General features: G+C 45.8%; 1 protein-coding gene across 1 annotated transcript in view; it reads left to right on the forward strand.

The window, feature by feature from the left end:
- ATF6 (activating transcription factor 6) overlaps positions 1 to 26,684 on the forward strand; it is a 101,174-nt gene that overhangs the window by 26,916 nt on the left and 47,574 nt on the right. The window contains exons 6-14 of the mRNA XM_063427124.1: positions 532 to 732; positions 5,434 to 5,636; positions 12,102 to 12,287; positions 12,454 to 12,545; positions 13,205 to 13,333; positions 14,311 to 14,427; positions 16,343 to 16,439; positions 19,309 to 19,373; positions 25,935 to 26,046. Coding sequence (XP_063283194.1) covers positions 532 to 732; positions 5,434 to 5,636; positions 12,102 to 12,287; positions 12,454 to 12,545; positions 13,205 to 13,333; positions 14,311 to 14,427; positions 16,343 to 16,439; positions 19,309 to 19,373; positions 25,935 to 26,046 — 1,202 coding nt within the window. The remainder of the gene's footprint in view (positions 1 to 531; positions 733 to 5,433; positions 5,637 to 12,101; positions 12,288 to 12,453; positions 12,546 to 13,204; positions 13,334 to 14,310; positions 14,428 to 16,342; positions 16,440 to 19,308; positions 19,374 to 25,934; positions 26,047 to 26,684) is intronic.

Here is a 26,684-nt window from a genome sequence, read left to right on the forward strand (position 1 = left end):
TAAAAATGTTGCCTCAGAGGGGACATGATAACATTATACAAATATATTCGGGGCCAGTACATACCATTGTGTGGAAATCTATTCATAAACAGGGCTATACACTGCATTCACTGTACGCGCACTGCATTCATTATATACACACTACACAAACACAGCTCCCCTGTCTAAACACACTGCATCCACTACACATGGCATGTATATTTTGTGCATTTACCTTTTAGAAATAGTTTATTTTTTCAAAATGGTAAATGTACAGAATATTGGCTATCGGCCTGAAAGTTCACAGATTATCGGTATCGGCTCTAAAAATATAAATATCGGTCGATCCCATCTAGGAATTTTTTCCTAGTTACTTGCAAAATTGGAAGTGTTTCAGACCGGGCTTTTTGCCTTCTTTGGGATGTGAGGAAGGCTGAATTGATGGACGCGAGTCTCTTTTCAGCTATGTAACTATGTAAGAGATGGTAGGATCTCTGGCGGTGAAGTAAATCTAAAGTAATCTAGGTGTTGTCTTTTTCACATTCTCTGCAGGCCACCCACCTGTTAAACCGAGAAAACTTGCTCCGGTGGTACCAAAACCAGTGATTCAGCCGAAACCAGTGTTGATTCCTTCAGCTGCAGCCACCCCGACTCCTGCCACTGTATCATCCAAAACCATAATCTTTCAGCCTTTTTCAACAATTCTTCCCAAACAGCAGCCGTTTATCGCTCTTCCGGCAGCGCCACCAAGTGGTAAGAATTGCATCAGGACAGCCATGCTTCAATAGTACTTATTGTAATTTACCCAACATTAAATTAGCATGTTTGGTTTATGGGACTTAAATGAGATTGACACAAGTATGTATACTGTATAGAAATCCACTAGTCGCATATTAATATATATTTAGCACAGAGTAGATATAGGTAAGCCGTGCATTGAATAAGCTGTAGGTGTGGACCATGGAGAGAGCCGTGCTATTGGGTACAATGATCAGTTGTAGCGGAGCTGCAATATTAAATCCCAATATCTCAGCTGGTAAAATAGGGTAATCCAAGTAAAGCGCTGAAAATGAAGGCAATATCCCAAATCCCCCAGTAACCGGACGAAATACAGTTCTGGGAGTCAACTGACTATTTTATTCACAGCTCCAGTATTTATGTGGTTCCCCATGCAAGGGGTTTCCCCAGTCACTTTACAGGGGTGATGCAGTAGAGGACTACATGGGGAACTGAACATGCTGGGCATTTCTCCCACCATGCACTGCTGTACGAGAGGGATACTCCCACAAGAATATCTTGTTAAGTGGATTATCCCTCCATACAGCCGAACCGGCTTTTCACACAAAAATCTGTAACTTATACTTAATTCGTGCCATTGTACCGAATGACCGTTCGGCTGATAGCTGGGGTCTGAGCGCACACTTTGGGAAAGTACCGCTCAGATCCCAGCATAACTAACCGAACGCTGCACGAAATACATTTTACCACCAACTTTTCAGAAAGTCACGAATACATAGTTTGGAAGAAAGTACCGAAAGACCGGCGCTCCCGAACGTCGCTCTCTATTACAGTTATAAGCAAATATATAAACTAACAGAATTGGACACGCTTTTCTAGGACAACCTTTAGACATATAACAGCATAATCTGAAGTGGCTAGGTTTGCCACATCAGTCATCAAATCAATATCTCTCTCCCAAACCCCGGAGAGAGCTGGACTATTGGATACAAGTCCATTCAGGATTTGCAGGGTAAGCACTGTGTTTTCTGATAATGCAGTGTTTACACTGCTTCCCAAGCCTGCCTCTAGTGGCAGTCAGTCTGACAATCAGCCACGTGTACAGCCACTAGAGGGACTTCCCGGATGAGGTCCTGCAAGGAATTTAACATCTCCACTCTCTGCATGGTGTGGCCAAAGGATCACCTTTGAGATTGAGGGAGATGCTGATGCCTCAGCAATTTGGTGTGCTTGCGCACTTGCTTCCCAATGCTCTCTGTAGTGAACATTATTATTATTTTATTATTATTGCCATTTATATAGCGCCAACAGATTCCGTAGCGCTTTACAATATTATGAGAGGGGATTTAACTATAAATAGGACAATTACAAATAAACTTACAGGAACAATAGGTTGAAGAGGACCCTGCTCAATCAAGCTTAAAGTCTATACCAGGTGGGGTGTAAAACACATTAGGACAGGAATTTGCAATCAAATAAGGTGGGCTGCCCTTTAGGAGAGGGCAAGAGACAGGTATGTGAAGTAAGGGTTAGTCTTGGAGGCCATAAGCTTTCCTAAAGAGATGGGTTTTAAGGCACTTCTTAAAAGATGCAAGACTAGGGGAGAGTCTGATGGCAGTAGGCAGGCTATTCCATAGGAAGGGAGCCGCCCGCGAGAAGTCCTGCAAGCGCGAGTTGGCCGTACGGGTGCGGACAACGGACAGGAGGTGGTCACGGCAGAGTGAAGAGACCAAGAAGGGACATACCTTCTCGGTCAGAACTTCGCCACGGGCTTTTGGAGGGGCCTGCTTGCCAGCCTCCTGCCAAAAGACTATGGGCCAGGTCAGCGACTGTAAAGACCCATATTTTATTCCCCCTGGTTTGGCACTTTTCATTTGTGCGCATAGAACCGAACGCTAGCGCCCTGGCAACATTTCGCATGGACCAAAACCGCAAATAGACTTCAGGGGGACTTAGCCGCGAATGCCCTGGAACTATTTTCGGCATGAACAACTCGCAATTCTCGGTCGGTCCCCAGCGGCACTTGGCCGCGATTCTATGGAACTATTTTGGACATAGGACCATGAGTGCAGTCAGTCAAAACGATGACTTCCAGGAATTTCCTGAACCTTGATCTGGGTGATTGTTGGATATGTTGGTCACTCAGATCGGCTATTAGGGGATGTAACGTTTGTGGGGATTTTGTATGTTTTAAAGGTACTTTTGGGGTGTTTATAAAATTTGTTTTTTGTGCCTGGAGATAATTGAGTTTAGTAGAGTTCCGGACTCCATTATCTCCAAGGCGGGATGATCTTATTCTGTATGGGAGTGTCCTAGACCTGAGAGCCAATGTAATTGTGTATATGTTTTTACTGTAGTCCACTCTCAGGTCGGGGGGGGGGGGAGGGGGAGGGACCTGCATAGCCTCAACAGTCTCATCTCAGGTTTACCCACTGGAAGCTGGATCCTGGTCTTGGGTCCAGGCTGTGTGGACGACAGCGAGATCCCAGCCAAGCCGTAACTACAGTGCTGATGGTGTCTGGCAGAGTGCTGGAAGTTGGGGTGCCAGGCGTTCCGCCGCACACTCCTAAGGCTAAGATTGTTGATCTCAGCCAGGGAGGTGACGAGACTGCAGACTTGCCTGCTCCACAAATCCAGAGGAGCAGACTCCATATAGGGAGGATGACAACGTGAAAGGCCCACTACTGACTGCAGCAGCTCTCCTGGAATCAGACACCTTCACCGCCAAAATGAGAATTTTAATGCAGGACTTTCATAAAGATATTCAAACATGCGATTCACTAGCGACTTGCAAAAATCGGTTACTGACCTAGGTGAACACACAGACAAGCTAGACTCTAAAATGCATGAAAATCATTGACTCCCACAACTACCTTGCAGACCAGCATACTGGAGTGAGAGGTGGTGGCAGATCTACAGCTCAAGCTCGCTGATGTGGAGGACCGCTCCCGCCGCAACAATGTGCATGTTAGGGGCATCCTTGACACGGCACAGGCGACGAAAATTGAAGAATTTTAAGGCCTACCTGTGTGCATTGTGCCAGACATCCCTGTCTCCGAAATTCTTATTGATCGGATCCACCGACTCCCCAAGGGCCGCAACGCACCCCTCATTCCTCGAAAGATACCATCGGGAGGATTAATTCCCCCCCCCCCACATAACCCAAATAATGTCGGCCTGCAGGTCGCCCAGAAGACTGCCTGATCAATATAAATCTTCACTTTTTGTAAAATTAAAAAAGAACACACTCTTCACACATTAATCAAGCAAACGGAAGTGTTTTAGGGGTTTATAGTGTTTCATTTATATAGGGGGAAGCTATCTTGGGGTATTATGTCTTAATTCAATCCCTTTGCTGGGGCAGGAGCTTGGGAGACACTGTGAAGGTCTTGAGAGCATTTCCTCCTGGGATTCCTTAAAGGGAGAGGGGCTGACTTAAAGCGAGATAAGCGATTGGCGATATAATTACAAAAAAAGGAAAAAGAGCAGCGCTAGATACAAAGGCAGGACCCCTAAATAAGGGAAATTCTCTCCAAAATCCTGTTACAATAGAAAAAAGAAAAATGGGGGAGCCAAGGATGAGTTAAAGAAGATATTATACAATAGAATCAGAATAAAATGCAATATAAAATACTTAAAAAAAAAAACACCATTGGTAGTAAAAACAGGTACCCAAAGGGAAATTAGCAGCAGTCCTAAAAATTAAGTCTTGAGAACGAAAGTGGCTTCTTGATGATATCTTCCTTTTTGGGTAAGTTGGTCACCAGGGATTCTCAGGATTCATAAAAGCGAAAATAAATACTCCAATAGTGTAATAAGTTCACAAAAGGTTACACCTTTTTTGGGGGTTATTACACTATTGGAGTTTTTTCTTTTCTTTTTATGAATCCTGAGTACATACAAGTAGCGCAAGTCTCCAGAGCCCAGACATTTTATATCTTCCATAGTGCATGTTGGTGTTGGCTAGGTGTATGTCCTGGTGTGTTTAACATTTAGTCAGTTAATTGCCAGGCGGGACGACCTTTAGCGGTGGCCAACATAATTTAGGGCCTCTCCTAAAAGTGGAAATTGAGAGTTGCCAGAATTACGCCATTTCTGACTTTTCAGATCCTTTCTGGTCAGGCGGAGAGGACTCAATACAAATGGCAGTAATGGCATATAGCGGTTCACAGCTTGGAGTTTAACTCCTGTTGGGGGTGCCCTGAGAGTAGGGATCCTGTACTGTACCATAACCGGCATATTACGTGTTCTTTATGGTTAACGGTATCACTCTTTACTGACAGCTCATGGCTTCCCCATACTGTATAATGTGTAAATTCTGAATACAGGGCAGTACACCTCCTTTTAAAATACCGGACTAAGGTAATTTAATGGGAAATTAATTCTTGTTATATGTTGAACATACACGGGGTATGGAAGAACTTGTAATGTATGTCAGTGAAGTAATGCTTTCTCTTGTCCACTAGGTGGCAGCAACTCTCCTTGATGAACTAACTCAAACTATCTCGTAACATGAACCGAAACAATGCTGTGCATTCTTAACCTTTACTGTGCTTAACGTGGTGGCTTCCCTATTCCCACCTGAGGAAAAGCATAGCCCCTCTGTGAAAATGTTACCCTTTATCTAACAGGTGTATAAATGCTCGTTTGTATTTCAGCTTGCCTTGATTTATATTCTTTACCAATTAAATGGTCTTCCTTTCTTTCCATACCCAGGTCAGCAGGTCCTGCTCAGCTCCATGGTGCGGATCCCATCCTCTGGAGTGATAACATCCCAGCCAGTCATCACAATAGGGGCGTCCCAGCTTTCCGCCCCGTCCATAAATCTGCTCTCTCCAGCAAGTCCAGAAAATGGTCAAGTGTCACCAGTGAAAAACTTGTTTCAGACCTCTGCTCAGGAATCGAGTGGTGGAACAGATGTAAGTTGGTCATATTGTCCTTATTGATCTTTATGGGGTCCGAGGTATAAAGTCATTGGTCTGCTTAATGGGAATCATTTTAAGATGGCAACATGGATTACGTTGACTTCAGCTTTGTCTTTGTTTTTTGTTTTTTTCTTTTACCCCAATTCGGAAGAAATCTCTTCCTGTTTAGGACAGAGCCTGGACAGTGTAAAAGGACACTATAAGCACCCAAACGAATAGGGCTTCATGTATTGGTTCTGGTGAAATGATACGGTCTCTACATTCTCTCACTGTTACAGAAAAATGTAAGGACACCTCGAAACAGCCAACAGAGGGGCTACTTGGTGTGTTCCTGAAATCTCTGCAATACCGATGGTTAGGGTTTTAACGCATGAGGCCGCCAAACACTATGCTTGGAGATATGTTGAGCCAATGCATCTCTATGAAGAGATTCTGATTGTCCCAGTGATTACCGTGCAGGAACACTACGCCTCCAATGGGGATTTCAGTTAGTCTACAATGAGACCTACATGTTGTGGTGAGAGAGAGTTAAATGCATGTCAAAAATAAGACCTTTTTTTAGAAAACATTGATAAATCTCCCGCATTGTCCTGGTGTCTCCTCTCCCACAAACTCTATTAATATTTTATAACCATTATTGGCAGGGATCCAATATGGCCGCAGCCAGTGCAAGGATCGAGGTAAATACAACGGGTTGGGTTTATACTTTAAATTTGTTCAAAACTCCAATATTTAATATAGGGATAAGTAAATGGATAGTGTAAGCACACAGGCATTGCTTTGAATTACTCCCTGACTGCAGACTTCTAGCTGTCGGGTGTCTGGGAGGGTGTGCACACATTGAAACAGAAACCTAGAATGTGACGGCAGATAAGAACCATTCGGCCCATCTAGTCTGCCCAATTTTCTAAATATGTTAATTAGTCCCTGGCCTTATCTTATAGTTTGGATAGCTTTAAACACAGCAGTAATAAGGCTTTATCACAGAGACATTGGTTTGAATTACTCCCTGGCTGCAGACTGGTACTGGGGAGGATTGCCCCCTTGGAAGGGTTACACTGCAGACTGGTACACTCCCTGCTGGGAAGCATTGCCTCGCTTGGAAGGGTTACACTGCAGACTGGTACACTCCCTGCTGGGAAGGATTGCCTCGTTTGGAAGGGTTACACTGCAGACTGGTACACTCCCTGCTGGGAAGGATTGCCTCGTTTGGAAGGGTTACACTGCAGACTGGTACACTCCCTGCTGGGGAGGATTGCCTCGTTTGGAAGGGTTACACTGCAGACTGGTACTCTCCCTGCTGGGAAGGATTGCCTCGTTTGGAAGGGTTACACTGCAGACTGGTACACTCCCTGCTGGGAAGGATTGCCTCGCCTGGAAGGGTTACACTGCAGACTGGTACTCTCCCTGCTGGGGAGGATTGCCCCCTTGGAAGGGTTACACTGCAGACTGGTACTCTCCCTGCTGGGGAGGATTGCCCCCTTGGAAGGGTTACACTGCAGACTGGTACACTCCCTGCTGGGGAGGATTGCCTCGTTTGGAAGGGTTACACTGCAGACTGGTACACTCCCTGCTGGGAAGGATTGCCTCGCTTGGAAGGGTTACACTGCAGACTGGTACTCTCCCTGCTGGGGAGGATTGCCCCCTTGGAAGGGTTACACTGCAGACTGGTACTCTCCCTGCTGGGGAGGATTGCCCCGTTTGGAAGGGTTACACTGCAGACTGGTACACTCCCTGCTGGGAAGGATTGCCTCGTTTGGAAGGGTTACACTGCAGACTGGTACACTCCCTGCTGGGAAGGATTGCCTCGCTTGGAAGGGTTACACTGCAGACTGGTACTCTCCCTGCTGGGGAGGATTGCCCCCTTGGAAGGGTTACACTGCAGACTGGTACTCTCCCTGCTGGGGAGGATTGCCCCGTTTGGAAGGGTTACACTGCAGACTGGTACACTCCCTGCTGGGAAGGATTGCCTCGTTTGGAAGGGTTACACTGCAGACTGGTACACTCCCTGCTGGGAAGGATTGCCTCGCTTGGAAGGGTTACACTGCAGACTGGTACACTCCCTGCTGGGAAGGATTGCCTCGCTTGGAAGGGTTACACTGCAGACTGGTACACTCCCTGCTGGGGAGGATTGCCTCGTTTGGAAGGGTTACACTGCAGACTGGTACACTCCCTGCTGGGGAGGATTGCCTCGCTTGGAAGGGTTACACTGCAGACTGGTACTCTCCCTGCTGGGAAGGATTGCCTCGTTTGGAAGGGTTACACTGCAGACTGGTACACTCCCTGCTGGGAAGGATTGCCTCGCTTGGAAGGGTTACACTGCAGACTGGTACTCTCCCTGCTGGGGAGGATTGCCCCCTTGGAAGGGTTACACTGCAGACTGGTACTCTCCCTGCTGGGGAGGATTGCCCCCTTGGAAGGGTTACACTGCAGACTGGTACACTCCCTGCTGGGGAGGATTGCCTCGTTTGGAAGGGTTACACTGCAGACTGGTACACTCCCTGCTGGGAAGGATTGCCTCGCTTGGAAGGGTTACACTGCAGACTGGTACTCTCCCTGCTGGGGAGGATTGCCCCGTTTGGAAGGGTTACACTGCAGACTGGTACACTCCCTGCTGGGAAGGATTGCCTCGTTTGGAAGGGTTACACTGCAGACTGGTACACTCCCTGCTGGGAAGGATTGCCTCGCTTGGAAGGGTTACACTGCAGACTGGTACTCTCCCTGCTGGGGAGGATTGCCTCGCTTGGAAGGGTTACACTGCAGACTGGTACTCTCCCTGCTGGGGAGGCTTGCCTCGCTTGGAAGGGTTACACTGCAGACTGGTACTTTCCCTGCTGGGGAGGATTGCCCCCTTGGAAGGGTTACACTGCAGACTGGTACTCTCCCTGCTGGGGAGGCTTGCCTCGCTTGGAAGGGTTACACTGCAGACTGGTACTCTCCCTGCTGGGGAGGCTTGCCCCCTTGGAAGGGTTACACTGCAGACTGGTACTCTCCCTGCTGCGAGGATTGCCTCGTTTGGAAGGGTTACACTGCAGACTGGTACTCTCCCTGCTGCGAGGATTGCCTCGTTTGGAAGGGTTACACTGCAGACTGGTACTCTCCCTGGTGGGGAGGCTTGCCCCCTTGGAAGGGTTACACTGCAGACTGCAGACGGGTTACACTGCAGACTGGTACTCTCCCTGCTGGGGAGGCTTGCCCCCTTGGAAGGGTTACACTGCAGACTGGTACTCTCCCTTCTGGGGAGGCTTGCCCCCTTGGAAGGGTTACACTGCAGACTGGTACACTCCCTGCTGCGAGGATTGCCTCGTTTACACTGCAGACTGGTTACTCTCCCTGGTGGGGAGGCTTGCCCCCTTGGAAGGGTTACACTGCAGACTGGTACTCTCCCTGCTGCGAGGATTGCCTCGTTTACACTGCAGACTGGTTACTCTCCCTGCTGGGGAGGATTGCCCCTTTGAAGGGTTACACTGCAGACTGGTACACTCCCTGCTGGGGAGGATTGCCTCGCCTGAAAGGGTTACACTGCAGACTGGTACTCTCCCTGCTGCAAGGATTGCCTCGTTTGGAAGGGTTACACTGCAGACTGGTACTCTCCCTGCTGCGAGGATTGCCTCGCTTGGAAGGGTTACACTGCAGACTGGTACTCTCCCTGCTGGGGAGGATTGCCCCCTTGGAAGGGTTACACTGCAGACTGGTACTCTCCCTGCTGGGGAGGATTGCCCCCTTGGAAGGGTTACACTGCAGACTGGTACTCTCCCTGCTGGGGAGGATTTATTCCAAAGCGAGTGCAGAAGTTGTTACACGAGATACTTTATCAGCTGTACTCCTTTCTTCGAATCCGTAGTTTCCACTTTCCCGCAGAGCAGTGTGTCTCCCGTGACCTCTGTATCACCTAGACATGTAGGTATCTGCGCAGGTTTGTCCTGGAAGCACATTGTCATTGCCATTCTGAGCAGCAGGGGGCGCCATGCATGCTTGAATGAAAACTCTTGTTACTGTTCTCCCTTTGTGGTGTGAAAGGGTTAAAGTCGTCCTGATCTTTTTTCACATGACTAGTTCTTGGCTCAGAACAGAATGGAAAGTGTGAGAGGCGTCTCGATCGGAGGGTCTTTGGGTTTCCTCCTGGGACACCTGGTCTATACTATCTGTATGCAGTGTATACCAACGGAGCTCTGCTACGGTTCAAGGCTCCATTCATATGTTCAGTGTCTGCCTGTGGACAGGAAGCTTGGCTTGACTAATGGCATGCGTAGCATGCTGAGCGTTCTATCTTTAATATCGGAGCCATCCTTACCTGTGTCTCATTATCCTATTGATCCAGTGTGTAACTTTGTGTAATCCCAGATCTCTGCAGAGATACGTTATGTTCACTTTATTGGAGTCTGAATATTGTGGTAAATGGGGGATAAAGGAACAGTCCCTCGAGTTCATCCTACATGTCCACATTACTGCTTTTAAACCCAATTAAGGAGACCTTGTTAGATCGTGTGTGTGTGTATCACAAACGCTTCTCTCCATTCATGCAGACTGGCCAGTGACACACCTTTTGCACACACACGTTTGTTAATGCAGATAAAGGTAGGTATGCCCTGTATGAGACCGCAAAGGGTTAAGCGACCACTGAGCTTCTCCCCCACTTGTCTCCATTATTGTTTTGAACCGCTCCTGTGCTCCTCATGTTGCTGTCCGGATTACTACTTGATCCAGCACGTAGAACTGTGTCACACAGATGGCTAATAGGTAATGTATTACCGGGCCTTAGAATGGCTGGTCTAACGTACCAAAGAATAGTCAGGGGACACAGAAAGGGACACAACGATAAGGGAAAGCCAGAGGTCAGGGATACCAGAATACAGGGAAGTCAAAAACCAGAATATAACCGATCAGAAACACACGCTCAGAAAACCATGACAGGGCAATGAGGAAAGGTAATTTTGAGGTTAAATACCTGCTTTACCTTTCTGTTTGGCCGAGATCGATCTCTGACACCAAAACGGCTCCCACGTGACGTGGGGTATAGTTTGCCGTGGATCCGCAGCGGCCGGCATCCATTAGCATGCTGCAAGTGTCAGCTATGCAGACGCACAGCCGCTGGGTGCAGACATGGCAAGGTGAGGTAGAATGTTACAGTTGCATTGCCTGGACTGTCACTGGACATCGCTGCAGCCTTTGCCACTGAATACAAAGTGTATATGACAGACCTGCTCTGGTCTCTACATTACCCCACAATACCATACGCAACACCCTGTAATCTAAATCTATTCATCACAATTGGGTTATGTGGATCACATGGCATTCCTAGGCAGTTAGATGTTACTCTGTGTCTCTAGAGATAAGTATTGATGGGGATCGGTAGCCCCACGTTGGACTGCCTGCTGTCACTATAAGTTTCACCCTCTCATTTTAATGAAGGTTCTTCGAGATCCTATCTTTAGTTTTAGTATTACACGGCTCCCGGTGGCACCCGTCCATGTGAAGGTCATTTACGGCCACTTTTCTGACGTTCCCTCCCTGTTGTGTCCCGCCAACCTAGCTGCTTGGATCAGATTCACGTTGGACCTCGCCAAGCATTGTGTCGGAAAATTGCTGAATGTTATTTGGAATAAGCGTCTGCACTTTATGGAAAAACTATTGGATTTCTTGTGATTTGTACTTGAGCATGAGTTTCTTGGAGTGATGGATCAAGAAGAGAGATGGCTAATGCAGATTTTCACACATGCCCTAATTCTCAGTGGGAATAAAGCATAAATCCGAACTCTAACTGGTTCTTTTCCAGCCCTTACCAAGCTCTAGAAGCGTTGGTGTTTGGATGCTGACCTGTGTGTAAAAATGTGGAATAAAATCAGGAAGCGATGGAGCAGTTTTACAGGACATTCCAGGCCGTAACAAACTTTACTCATTGCGCCAGTTCTGGTGCTAGGTGTCACTGTGTCCGTGCCCAAATTGAGGAACAATTGGCATAATTCTACCTGTTTGCCATTTAAATCTGACTGACTGGGAAGAAAGACAAATCATTCACGCTAGGAGACAAAGTACGTTTGTTTATTCACACAAATATGTTTCCTAAGATTTCTCAATAATCGAGGAGGATTAGGAATTAACCAGATGTGGGCAGTGAAGGGGAACCTTGATCCGATAAATAACAGAGGCTCTGCGAGTGTCTGACCCCTGGGTCCCTTCCATTAGCTGAGATTTTGGAAATTCCTGTTCTGGTCAAATTCCTTCAATCTTCTTCCTCCAAAATCTGTTTGGGAAAGCTAAACCTCTTAACCAAGGTGCCCACGCGGATGGCATCATTTTTACCAGTTTGCAATCTGCCCTAATCATATGAACAGATCAGAAACTACGTGCCCTCGGGTCACCTCTACAAGACACCAGCAGTAACAACATAGGACAGGCTGTAAGACTGTATATTGTAACTACTTTCATTTTTTTTTTTTTTTTTTTATGATGATGCAGATAAACGTTATCCGACGGCAGCAGAGAATGATTAAAAACCGCGAGTCTGCCTTCCAGTCGAGAAGGAAGAAGAAGGAATACATGCAGAGTCTGGAACTCCGACTGAGATCGGCTCTCTTGGAGAACGAACGGCTCAAGAATGAAAATGGCTCCCTTCAAAAACTGCTTGAAGAAGTGGTGTCCGAGGTAAACTTTCACATTGACTTGAAATGGATGGGGTGGTGGGACCCTCGGGTTGGTATAATGTGTGCAGCTGCTCTCTGTAACTGTTACATGAGTATATTAAAGCAATCTGCCATGACATTGGTTGCTCTAATTGAAGTATTTCCATTCTCCGGTTCTACACCCACAGAATCAGAAGCTAAAAGTGTCTGCTCCCAAGAGACGAGCTGTGTGCTTGATGATGGTGGCGGTGTTTCTTATCCTCAACTTTAATTCACTAAGGTAACCTTCTAGTGTTTATGGTGTTAATTAACTCGCCAGGACAGGTCCCTAATGACCGGAACACTTCCTAAACCATTCATTCAGCCTTGTTCTTCACCAAACAACCACAATAGGAAAGTTTAATAATTGTTAATTTTACATATTTCGTTGGTATTTGTTTTGCTACATGAGCCCATCTTTCTGCTCCCGCAGTTTTTCTTTTAGAGTGTCCCCCTTTTTTCTCCAGGAGTACTGCTTTCCATGATGTCACGGCTTGGCTTTCTAGGAGTTGTAGTTTCCACAGTAGAAAGCTGACAATTGAACTACAGTTCCCAGAAGCACGTGCTTATTATCCCATAGATTATAGGAGAATATTAGCTGTGCTATAGAAAGCAAAGTTTAGGCCCAGGATTGGCTGAGTCACTGCACATTGCGGAACCTTGAAATGACACATCTCTGTAAATGGCCAGTTGGGTTCCTTTAACAGAGCTGCCCAGGTAAGTCTCCTTTAGTGAGACTCCTTCGTAGCTCATGTTAACCTTTCATCCACAATAGCCCCAAATGGAATCATTCTTCAAGCCATATATGGTTTGAGTCTGCCTAAAACGTGTGTTTAGCGAGTAACTGTGATGATGATCATGCTTTAATCAGTATGTTTTATGGTGATATTTATCATTCAGTTTTCTGGGAACAAACTCTGGCCCCTACGAGGTAGAGATCAGCCCAATTCGTCACAACAGGCATCTCCTTGAATTGTCTGACGGAGATGGTAAAACGGAATCGAGGACTATTCCATCGGAGAGCAAAAGGTAAATATTTACTATTTTATCTCATGACTTTACATCTTCCTCTTCATACACCAGGACATAATGGTATTTAATCGTTCTTTGTACCATTTTATTTTCTGCACACTACACTCCTGTAAGGAGAAAAACGCAATATGGGAAGCTAAAAGGCTGTGTAAGTCATACACACAGAGCTTCACGTAAAAGGACCAGAATGGTGATATTATGAAAGAGCACATATAAAAAGTATGCATATATACGTTAATGGCCCCAAAACGTGTAGGGGTCCATGAATTGAGGCTGCCAAGACTCTCCTCACACCCTACCTAGGACTAGGATTTCAACTCTGCCCCCGATCTGCCTGCTTGGCTGACATAAGAATTGATGATCTCAGCCAATCACAATGCTTTCCCATAGGAAGGAGGCTTGACAGGGGGTGGAGCCAAACACTGCCCTGGCCAATCAGCCTCTTTTCATAGAGATGCATTGAATCTGTGGGGAACATTTAGTGTCTCAATGCAGAACGTGGAGACCCTGAACGTCATTGCTGCACACGGTGTATCACTGACCCAGGAAGCACCTCTAGTGGTCTTCTATATTCCAGCCTAGGAACATCTCTAGTGGTTGTCACTCAAACACTACGTTTATATTAAAAAGACGGCAGGGACTGAATATAGACATAAGAACGACATTGCGCTGTATACCGTGGTAATTATTGTCCTTTTAATCCGGGCTAGCTGCGTGCCTCTTCACCCAATCCGTCGTCATTCTTTGGCTGAGAGCGTCGTCTGAACTCTCCCAGCCATTGATTGATATTCTGTGAATTAACTCGGAACTCTAGTTATGGACTGGCTAATGACGACATTACACCTCAACATTCCAGGGCTCAGAGCCAAACTCTGCACATGCAGACTCTAGGCATACAATCCAATCTTCCTTCCTTCTAGATCTAGCTCATGTTTGAACTGGTGTAAATTCACTCATTATTGTCTTCCTTTCAGCCCCAAACACTACATTTCTGATGAGAAAGCTTTGATGGTGGTTAAGAAGGAGTCGCTGGTCTACATTCCACCGCCACCTCCCTGCCATCCACATGTCAACCAAACAGAGACCCTCAGGTCTGCTATAGTCTGCATCTGTGAATTTATTTTGGGTGGGAGTTTCCATCGCATGATCCTCTGTCCACCCATGGCTGATCTTTAGCATTCAGTGTGCCTTCTGCTTTAGTCTGTCAAACATGGATTCCCACTTTTCAAAGTGCCAAAACTATAATTGTATTATTATTTATATAGCGCTAACAAATTCCGCTGCACTTTACAGTGGGTGGATGAACAAACGTGTAGTTTTAACCAAACAAGTTGGACACACAGGAGCAGAGGGGTTGAGGGCCCTGCTCAATGAACTTACATGCTAGAGGGAGTGGGGTAAAGTGACACAAAAGGTAAGCATAGTATTCGACTAATGACAGAGGAATCAGTCGGGAGCTATTAACAGTTTAATTGATACGCTTTTTTGAAGATGTGGGTTTTTAATGATTTTTTTGAAGGAGTGGAGACTGGGTGAGCATCTAACGGAGGAAGGAAGTGAGTTTCACAGTAATGGTGCAGCCATGGAGAAGTCTTGAAGGCGAGCATCAGAGGTGGGCGTACGGACAGAAAATAGACGTAAGCCTTCAGCAGAGTGTAAGGGCCTAGACGGGACATATTTGTGTATTAGGGAGGCTAGATAGGTAGGAGCAGCATTGTGTAGAGATTTGAATACAAGAACCAGAATTTAAAATTGAGCCCTATATCTTACAGGAAGCCAATGTAGGGACTGACCAGGGTGAGGCGTGGGCGGTGCGGGCGGACAGGAAGATGAGCCTCGCCGCCACCGCATTCATTCTGGACTGTAACAGCGCAAGTTGGGAGCACTTAAGACCACTGAGAAGCGGATTACAGTAGTCAAGGCGAGAAAGGACAATGAAATGGACCAGCACCGTAGTCGCATCTGGCGTTAAATAGAGTCGGATGCGCGCAATGTTTTTGAGATGGAAGTGGCAGGATTTGGCGATCGACTGGACAGGAGAGGTGAAGAAGTCTGAGTCAAAGAACACTTAAGCAGCGAGCCTGCGTGGTGGAGCTGATGTCAGCACAGTTGACTTGGAAGGAACAAGACACAGGAGTAGCAACACTTGAGGGAGGAAAGCCAGAATTTCAGTTTTGGTCAAGTTTAGTTTAAGGAAGTGGGCAGCCATCCAGTTAGAAATAGCAGAGAGGCAGTCAGAGACACTAGTCAAGAGGGACGGGGAGAGATCAGGACAGGACAGGTAGATTTGCATGTCATCCGCATAGAAATTATATTGGAAGCCAAAGGAGCTAATGAGTTTACCAAGGGAGGCAGTATAGATGGAGAACAGTAGGGAACCAAGGACTGAACCTTGGGGGACACCAACAGAGAGGAGTTGGGGAGAAGAAGCAGAGCCAGAGAAAGAAACACTGAAAGAGGGCTGGGAAAGGTAGGAGGAGCACCAGGAGAGAGCAATATCTTGTAGACCGATATTGTGGAGGATGAGAAGAAGCTGTTGATGATCAACAGTGTCAAAAGCCGCAGAAAAGTCAAGGCGAATTAGGATAGAGTAGTGACCACGAGATTTTGCAGCGGGTAGATCATTGTAGTTTTGGTGCTCTAAAAAAAATGTTAACTAATAACTTTTATCCAAGTAGTTAATGTTTGTGAACATGAAGGATTAAAGGAGCACTCTAATGATGGGAATACAAACCTGTAGTCCGAACGCCATTTCTAGTTAGTTAGATTTGTCGTTTTTCCACCCTCCGGCTTCTAAATGTAAACGCTGCCTTGCCTCCTCTGCTGAGATCATTATTACTGGTGCTTCCCTCATGCACGGCAATCGCTATACTGTGCCAATATTAGTCTCTACGTGAAGTGTTCGGATTGCAGGATCACCGGAAATAAAATGCATTCTCCATAGGGAGCTATTCTGCCATTGGCCAGGAATAAGACTTTGCATAAACATTGCATTCTACTTTGTAGATTAAACCAGGAGCTCCGGGGCTGGGTCCACAGACATGAGGTGGAGAGGACCAAGTCCAGACGCATGACCAACAGCCAAAGGGCACAAGTAGTGCAGGTAAGTGTATACTGAACATTTATATGTGGGTGGAATGAAGAGAGCAGGGGGAGCTTATATTTATGAGACGGAACGAAGAGTAGGGGAGCTTATCACGATGTGGCGGACCGCCTGGCACCTCGACTGGGTACCTCTGCCAATCGCTGCTTCCTAGTGCTCAGAGTAATCTGAGCACTGCACCAGACACCATAAGCACAGTAGAAATTTAGCCCCCCGTCGTCACTTCCCACCCTGGACCTTCACCTGGATCCAGATCCCGGTGGGAAGACCTCTCTTCCAGGAGAATATAGCTGTTTAGTTCTTAAAAGAACAAGTGATATAGCCTGTATAGCTTTCTTCCGTGCACATGAGATGAGGCTCTATGCTGTGGATGGACTGGTTTATTGGCAGCCACACATGATCTTTTATGCGATTTTCCTCATGTGAGGGGTTTCCCAAGTTAAAAGCAGGGTAATCCCTTCCCCCGTGACCTGAGAGGGAACTATGAAGCACAGGTCATGTCAAACTAACTTAATTGCGTTCTACAAAGAAGTAAGTAGAAGTATAGATCAGGGTGTTGCAGTGGATGTGATCTATTTGGATTTTCCCAAGGCATTTGATACAGTTCCACATAATAGATTAGTGTTCAAACTCAAAGAAATCGGTCTAGATAAAAATGCTTGTTCTTGTGTAGAAAATTGGCTTAAAAATAGAGTACAAAGAGTACATTAAAGGTAAATTTTCAAGCTGGACAGTGGTGACAAGTGGTGTCCCTCAGGGGTCTGTTCTGGGGCCCCTTCTATTTAACATGTTTATAAATGATCTTGAAGAAAGCATAGAAAGTCATGTTTCAGTGTTTGCAGATTACACAAAACTTTGTAAAGTAATACAATGTGAGCAAGGTATTGCTTTGCTGCAGAGGGATTTAGATAGACTAGGGGACTTGGCACTCAAATGGCAGATGTAATTTAATGTTGAAAAATGCAAAGTAAAGAATTCACAAGCAACGTTTACCCTTAATGGAAGCGAATTAGGGATAACCACACACGAAAAGGACTTGGGAATTGTTATAGACAACAAACTGTGCAATGTCATTCAGCAGTGGCTAAGGCCAGTAAGGTATTGTCATGCATGAAAAAGGGCATTCAGTCTTGCGATGAGAATATCATTTTGCCTCTTTATAAATCACTGGTAAGACCACATATTGAATATGCCGTGCAATTTTGGGCACCTGTTCTAAAGAAGGATATTATGGCACTAGAAAAAGTGCAGAGGCGGGCTACAAAATTAATAAAAGGAATGGAACATATTAACTATGAAGAAAGGTTAACAAATTTAAACCTATTTAGTTTAGAAAAATGCCGCCTGAGAGGGGATATGATAACATTATACAAATATATTCGGGGCCAATACAAAAACCATTGTGTGGAAATCTATTCACAAACCGGACTTTACATAGGACATGAGGCCATGCGTTTAGACTGGAAGAAAGAAGATTTCGTCTAAGGCAAAGGAAAGGTTTTTTTACTGTGAGAACAATCAGGATGTGGAATTCTCTGCCTGAAGAGGTGGTTTTATCAGAGTCCATACAGATGTTCAAACAGCTACTAGATGCATACTTGCAAAAACAGAATATTCAAGGATATAATCTTTCAATGTAAGGAAATAACTGCTTGATCCAAGGATTAATCTGACTGCCATTCTGGCATCAAGAAGGAATTTTTTTCCTAGTTGGTTGCAAAATTGGAAGTGCTTCAAACTGGGTTTTTTGCCTTCTTTTGGATCTACAGCAAAAAACAAATGTGGGGAAGGCTGAACTTGATGGACACAAGTCTCTTTTCATCTATGTAACTAGTTACAGCAATCATTTAAATTACATTATCTCCAAGTACAGAAACATACAATATAAGAAAACCCCGAAAGTACCCTCAAAAGTCACATCCCCTGATAGCCTGATCTGGGTGGCCAACATATCCAAAAATCACCCAGATCGGTTCATCGGTTTGAGATTTCCATGGAAGTCAATTATTTGACTGACCGTGCACATGGTTCTTTGCGCAAAACAGTTAAATGAAACCATGGCTAGCGGTTGGTCTAGTTCGGTAGTTTAAATCTGAACAAACTACCGAACATTGTCAATAGTCTTACCTTGGAGCTTCTTTACCTTGTTCATGGGAACGTTTTCACCGAATACCCTTCCAAGTGGTGAAGAACCGAACGCAGGCAATGCTGGAAGTCCATCGGTGTTCGGGAGTTTCAGGGGTCCGTTTTCAGTTCCATGAGATTCATTCCTAAACACCGCTGCCTGCGTTTGCAGGAACAAGATGGCCACCACCTCGTGGTCGTTCATGCGAACAGTGGCCACCCAGACAAACAATTGGAAAACTACGGTGGAAAGTGTTACTAGCTGTCAATTAGGCTTGACAAGCTCCCGGGTGGTCCACGGTTCGTGCGCCTGTTCCGTTCCCAAACAGAATAGAGAGAGGGTACGAATAAAATCTTTTATGAGTCTTTTCACATGGCCCATAGTCTTGAGGCAGGAGGCTGGCAAACAGGCCCCTCCATTTCTGCACAGATTATATTTACATGTGACGGAATGAAGAGAACAGGGGAATCTCATGATGATGTTTATAGTTTCTCTTTAAAATTAAGATTTAAAAGTTCTAGTCACCTGAACAACTACAGCTTATTGTAGAAACATTCGCTTCAGGCTTTTTGCAATAAACACTGTTTGTTTCAGAGGAAATGCAGTATTTCCATTACAGCCTAGGGATACCTCCACTGGTTTGGGGGTTAAGTGGTGGTTGTAACTATATATTTATTATAGTGTTTCTCTAACCTATTGCCACATTAAGAGGTATATTTTCCCATCCGGTTTTTGTTTTCACAGAACGGCGAAGATAAAAGTTCGTCCTCTCAGCTTGTGACGATGCAATACACGGATTCCAGCCTAAAGTAAGTCTATAAAAAAGCCAAGAGCGCCATTCTTTAATGAGTTCTAGAGAATGGATGTAAATCCCATCTGTCACTTTCCACTATTTCATAAAGAGAATTCAGTGAGAATCCATCGCTGTCTAAAGTTTCCATAAGAAACCGTCTGAGGTTGACCAGACGGCGATCCGCTGTCTCCTTTTGTTCAGTCCCATCATCTGTCACAAATAACGGCTGTGGGGTTCAGGCAGTCTGTGGATAGACCTCGGTGTTCCACTCTCGCATTAAGATAAGGAAAAAGATACTCTCCATCCGTTTTACAAATACGATGCCATAAGTCCTGCACTCAGATTCCCACTACTCCTAGGCAGCAGCAATGACTATAGTACACATCAGCCCCAACACATACAATAAAAACCAAAGAAAAGAGTTACTTGCACACTACCCCAAATCCCTGGAGGTTATTTATAACTCCAATAGCCATTAGATCAGGGGTTCTCAACCAAGTCCTCAAGGACCCCCTAGCAGTCCAGGATTTAGGGATTACCTGGGTGTGTCTAAGGTGTTGAGAAAAAGAAGGAAAAAAACACCTTTGATTTTAAGGTGTGTGTTTTTTTTTTTTTTTCTAAACACACCCAGGTAATCCCTAAATCCTGGGCTGGTAGGTGGAAGCCCACCTGCCACGTCAGGGCAAACCTCTTGGTGAGTCTTAAACTAACCATTCACCTTGTCTCCTTGAGCTTCAGGTAAAGATATCTCTGAGAGTGAGAGGGGTATTTTTCTAACCGCTACATACTTATTAACCCTTAATAGGGAACACATGGGCTGTGTGGCAGCATTGTGTGATAGAAAAGTGAATACAAATACACAAATAATCTGTTTTACAGCTGCACTATTTAATCAGTTTGTCTGAATTGCATGCAATGGGGGTTAATATGTAATTGTAGCAAACCCTGGGTACCCAGGCTGGTTGCCTCCGCTATTAATGAATGACTCGACCCATCTTCCCCCCAGTAGCTGGACAACACACAGTTCCAGGGGTACAACAATAACTTTATTGGCCACACTCTGCTTTATACTTTCCCCATGCAAAGGGTCTATATGACGACAATGTCCCATTCCCACGCCCCCTTCCCAGGGGTCGTATCACGGATCCAGAAACAAAGTCCCTTTGTCCCCTGTTCCCGCCACCCATCCTCAGGGTTTCCCATCTCCGGTGACAGGGGTCTTCATCCCATGACCCTTTGTACCCCGGAGCTCCAGCACGGGAAAGCTTCCCACCTCTTTGGCTCCCAGCTATAGAAAGCCCACCAAACCGCTATTGTCCCCCACCAATCTCAGGGACCCCCAGAACGGTAACCGTCATAAACAGCCTCCGTTCGCAGGGTCTCTGGGTGAAACCTGGCAAGGAAAGAGTCTCCTTTTGGGAAACGAATGCTCCCCCTGACCTATAGACGAACTGCGGCCACCCAGGGAAACGCTCAATCCGCGAATGCTCCCCCTGGATGACGTTCCTCTGACGAACGGGCCGCCACCCAGGGCCGGCATGCGCCAAACTTTCTCTTGCGGTTCGCGGTTATGACACCTCGTTACAAGGTGTAAACATTCTAAATGAGGTTTCGTGATGGTCCTCGTTCGGAAGATGAATGGATTCCCTTCGTGGCGGCGCCTCCCGAACGGGGAGCAGGCAATCTTAGGTGAACACACAGGTGAACACACAGAGCAAACTACAGGAGCAAATAGGGTGAGGGAACACATGGTAGGACAATAGTACACAGGACAGAACAACCGGGGCAATTCAGTGTAGTGGTGGTCCCGTTACAGTACACCCTGTTCCAAATTATTATGCAAATGATATTTTTCTCATTTACTTAAATAATTGATGTAAATAATAGTCGGCATAATTCTCATGTTATCAACTATTAAGAGTTCAATTCAAATTTTATTGAACAAACCTCCTAATGATAAGTGTTTTTTTTTAAACATAAACTTACAATGCACTGTTCCAAATTATTACGCACAGTAAGTTTCAATACACTTTATAGGTTGCAAAGAACTGAAACTGAAAATTGTCATTTGTTGTGTTTGCAGCATATTTACTGAAATCAAAAGCTATTTCAATCAAACTTATAACAACATTTTAACTTTTTAAACATTTTAACAGGTCACGTTTCATTTTAACATAGGACCCCTTATTTGATAGCAGCTTCACAAGTCTTGCATCCATTGAACTTGTGAGTTTTTGGACAGTTTCTGCTTGAATTTGTTTGCAAGATGTCAGAATAGCCTCCCAGAGCTGCTGTTTGGATGTAAACTGCCTCCCACCCTCATAGATCTTTTGCTTGAGGATGCTCCAAAGGTTCTCAATAGGATTGAGGTCAGGGGAGGATGGAGGCTTTCTCTCCTTTTATCCCCATAGTAGCCATTGATGCAGAGGTATTCTTTGCAGCATGAGATGGTGCATTGTCATGCATGAAGATGATTTTATTACGGAAAGCATAGTTCTTCCTTCTGTACGAGGGAAGAAAGTGGTCAGTCAGAAACTCCACATACTTTGCAGAGGTCATCTTTACACCTTCGGGGACCCTAAAGGGGCCGACCAGCTCTGTTCCCATGATTCCGGCCCAAAACATGACTCCATCACCGCCTTGCTGACGTTGCAGCCTTGTTGGAACAGGGTGGCCGTCCACCAACCATCCACTACTCCATCCATCTGGACCATCCAGGGTTGCACGGCACTCATCAGTGAACAGGACTGTTTGAATATTAGTCTTCATGTATTTTTCTGCCCAATGCAGCCGTTTCTGCTTGTGAGCATTGGTTAGTGGTGGCCGAATAGAAGGTTTATGCACAGTTGCAAGACTCTGGAGGACTCTACACCTTGATGTCCGTGGGACTCCAGAGTCACCAGCAGCTTCAAATATCTGTTTGCTGCTATGTAATGGTATTTCAGCAGCTGCTCTCTTGATCCGATGCATGGATCTGGCAGAAATCTTCCTTAATCTGCACGAACCCGTCTGTGTTCTGAATCAGCCACAAATCTCTTAATAGTGCGATGATCACGCTTAAGTTTTCATGAAATATCTAATGTTTTCATACCTCGTCCAAGGCATTGAAATATTTCACTCTTTTCGGCAGCAGAGAGATCCTTTTTCTTCCCCATATTGCATGAAAATGGTGCTCTGCTTAATAATGTGGAACACCCTCCTTTAGTAGTTTTACCTTAAATTGGATTCACCTGGCAATCTAATTATCACAGGTGTCCGAGATTGTTTTCCGTGATCAAAAGAGCCCTGAGACACAATGCCATCCATGAGTTAAACTGAAAAACAAAATATTTAATCTTTGTGACACTTAAATAGAATTTGCATAATAATTTGGATCAGGGTGTAATTTTGGGTGTTTCTCATATTTTGTCATTTATTGCCGAGTTGCATTTTGGGTACATTTTGTGGGATTTTCATGGGCGTGTTTAATGTGTCTCTGTATTGTATATAAGTGAGCCATTGAGTCATTTACTCAAGGCTTATGTTTTGGGAACTGGTAGCTATAATCGCTGCATAACTTGGGAGACTTACAATGAATATACTTAGCCGGAGTATTGGGGATTCGTTACAGTAGGAGATGGTGTACAAGGCCAGGCAATGCTCCTCTGTGGTGGGAGATGGTGTACAAGGCCAGGCAATGCTCCTCTGTGGTGGGAGATGGTGTACAAGGTCAGGCAATGCTCCTCTGTGGTAGGAGATGGTGTACAAGGCCAGGCAATGCTGCTCTGTGGTGGGAGATGGTGTACAAGGCCAGGCAATGCTCTGCTGTGGTAGGAGATGGTGTACAAGGCCAGGCAATGCTCTGCTGTGGTAGGAGATGGTGTACAAGGCCAGGCAATGCTCCTCTGTGGTGGGAGATGGTGTACAAGGCCAGGCAATGCTCTGCTGTGGTGGGAGATGGTGTACAAGGCCAGGCAATGCTCCTCTGTGGTGGGAGATGGTGTACAAGGCCAGGCAATGCTCTGCTGTGGTAGGAGATGGTGTACAAGGCCAGGCAGTGCTCCTCTGTGGTGGGAGATGGTGTACAAGGCCAGGCAATGCTCTTCTCTGGTAGGAGATGGTGTACAAGGCCAGGCAATGCTCTTCTCTGGTAGGAGATGGTGTACAAGGCCAGGCAATGCTCCTCTGTGGTGGGAGATGGTGTACAAGGCCAGGCAATGCTCTGCTGTGGTGGGAGATGGTGTACAAGGCCAGGCAATGCTCTGCTGTGGTAGGAGATGGTGTACAAGGCCAGGCAGTGCTCCTCTGTGGTGGGAGATGGTGTACAAGGCCAGGCAATGCTCTGCTGTGGTAGGAGATGGTGTACAAGGCCAGGCAATGCTCCTCTGTGGTGGGAGATGGTGTACAAGGCCAGGCAATGACCTTCTCTGGTAGGAGATGGTGTACAAGGCCAGGCAATGCTCCTCTGTGGTGGGAGATGGTGTACAAGGCCAGGCAGTGCTCTGCTGTGGTAGGAGATGGTGTACAAGGCCAGGCAATGCTCCTCTGTGGTGGGAGATGGTGTACAAGGCCAGGCAATGTTCCTCTGTGGTAGGAGATGGTGTACAAGGCCAGGCAATGCTCCTCTGTGGTGGGAGATGGTGTACAAGGCCAGGCAGTGCTCCTCTGTGGTAGGAGATGGTGTACAAGGCCAGGCAATGCTCTTCTGTGGTGGGAGATGGTGTACAAGGCCAGGCAATGCTCTGCTGTGGTAGGAGATGGTGTACAAGGCCAGGCAATGCTCCTTTGTGGTAGGAGATGGTGTACAAGGCCAGGCAGTGCTCCTCTGTGGTAGGAGATGGTGTACAAGGCCAGGCAGTGCTGCTCTGTGGTAGGAGATGGTGTACAAGGCCAGGCAATGCTGCTCTGTGGTTGGAGATGGTGTACAAGGCCAGGCAATGCTGCTCTGTGGTAGGAGATGGTGTACAAGGCCAGGCACCGGAGAAGGAGGCAGGAGTCGTACTATCCAAAGCAGGATCAGTCTGGATTCTCTGCATGGTTTGCTCTGTGCTCGGTCTAACAATATTAGCCAAATCACTAAGAACTCTGCCATAAAATGAAGGAACGTCACATTAAATACCAAGTGTCACCAGGCCAAAAACAATCTGTTTAGGCACAGGGCCAGAGATTTGGGAAGGCACACTTCAAACACAAAGCATTTCAGAAAGCTAAACTGCTTTATCAGAGTCCTCCTTTTATTTTTTTTAATTTATACAAAAAGTGCAGATTTTAATAGAAATCGACAGTCGGGGGCTGTAACCAGAATAATTTATAAAAAAAAAAATGCCTTTCAGCCAGCCAGTCCTTTAGAGGCAGCAATTGCCTTGAGATGGCATAGGTGACCTCCAGAACTTCAGATGTGGACTACATCTCCAATAATGCTTTTACAGCCATAATGCTGGCAAAGCATCATGGGAGATGTAGTCCATCTCTGGAGTACCAAAGGTTGCCAATCCCTGTCTTGGAGCACCTGCCTTGCAAAGACTTTGCATGGAGCTGCACTGTGATTGGACAGCCACAGAAAGTCTGGGCGTGGTTAGAAGGGGAGGCCTTTCAAAGGCTGCAGACCAGAGAGCTACAACTTTTACAAGACACAATTCCTTATATCTGCAAAGAGAACATTGAAAACACATGACATATTTTCTTTGGAAGTATATCTGTGACGGATCTCCAGTACTACAACCTCCACCAAGTCGGCTTCCTCTTTATCAGGGACCCTGGAGCACGTCCATATCAAGTCACCGGGGCTTGTCTGGGACCACTGAGGGCCTTTTCCACCCGGACCAGGCTAATGTGCTTACAGTCCTGGACACCTTTTCCAATCACAGAATATATGCCCTTCCCCAAACACCAGACGACACTCTGTGAAGGTTAAAACAGCGACTGACTTTATCAGACATAGCAACCCTCAACAGCCTCATTTACATGCAATCAGTTTCATGGAGCACTATAGTACAAGAAAGGGTGAGGTCCGAAAATAGCAAGGGCTGATGTGAGATTGAGGAGGGTCAAAGCAGCGTGTTTAAACTGGTCTGGCAGTGTCCCTGGGACAACGCCCTGCTGGGGAAACAATAGGACATGAAAAAGGGGCAGGGGAAGAGGCACAGACAAGCAATACATTAAAACATATCCTGCACTAATAATGGGCAAAGGGTGACCTAAACACAAAAGGAATCTAGGGACCTACATATATTGTCTGTCTTCCATCCTCAGTGACGATGACTACTGTCACATATATCTACTTAACTTATTGTAACATTTCTTTTAATATCTAATTTTACGAGTTATTGATTTTATCTGCATTTTCCTATAAAATAAATATATACATGTTCAATACAGTAGTTTGGCATTTTATCTTCCACATATCAGGGCTGCGTACCTTTGTAAAGCCCTCTCCTACCGCTGGATGTTCTCTGGTTTGAGAAGAAAACTAAAACTTAAAATTTTCTTTCCTTTCCATGGCATCCATTTGGAGTTATCCGCTGAATTCCCCGATTTGCCAAACGTCAGCCCGAATGTTAACTGTGTAAGTAATTGTTATTTTCTCTTTTGTTTGAAGGAATTCTGTGAGCGAGCTCCAGATTTACTATTCTTCTCCCAGAAGCTACCAAGACTTTTTAGAAGCTATCCGCAGGAGAGGCGACACGTTTTATGTGGTCTCCTTCCGAAGGGTAAGGGTTTTTTCTGTTTTCTTTTACTTTTTGTTAAAATGCATCCTCCTTCTACTCAACTTTAATCTCATCAAGTAGTTTAGTCTTGCACAAATGTTTGAGTAGTTGTTCATTGAATCTGTACGGAGCTGGGATTTGGTGGTGGTTCATATGTAAGATGATCAAAGTTTGGATCAGATAATTTGTCGACTTCGATTTACTTTGAGACGTAGGCACCAAATTGGTTTGTGGTGGACCTGTACAAGAACCTGTTTCTATAGGCAATGTGACCTGAATGCAAGCTCTGAAATTCATGTCAAGATGCTGGCCAGGCTCGGGAAGGCTTGGCACATGGGGAATGGCATAATGTCACAAACCATTAATCTAATGCAAAGCAGGGGCCCGTAGCGTTTTCTGTGGTTTGTTTTGAGAAAAGAAAGAGGGATGGCTAGTTGGCATTCTAATAATGGAACACATTTACATCTCGGGTAATGAAACCCAGGAGTCTGCAAGTGAGAGACAATACACTGCTTTGAAACCGATTGCCTCCCATCATGTTAAGTTATCTATTTTATTGTATGTTAATACATTCTGTACCAACGCTCTGCCCTCAGTGCTGATGGCTGGCTGAGTGTTGTAAGCCTTGCAGTCCTGAAACG

This window comes from Pelobates fuscus, chromosome 7 (genome assembly GCF_036172605.1).
Source record: "Pelobates fuscus isolate aPelFus1 chromosome 7, aPelFus1.pri, whole genome shotgun sequence".
Lineage (NCBI taxonomy): Eukaryota > Metazoa > Chordata > Amphibia > Anura > Pelobatidae > Pelobates > Pelobates fuscus.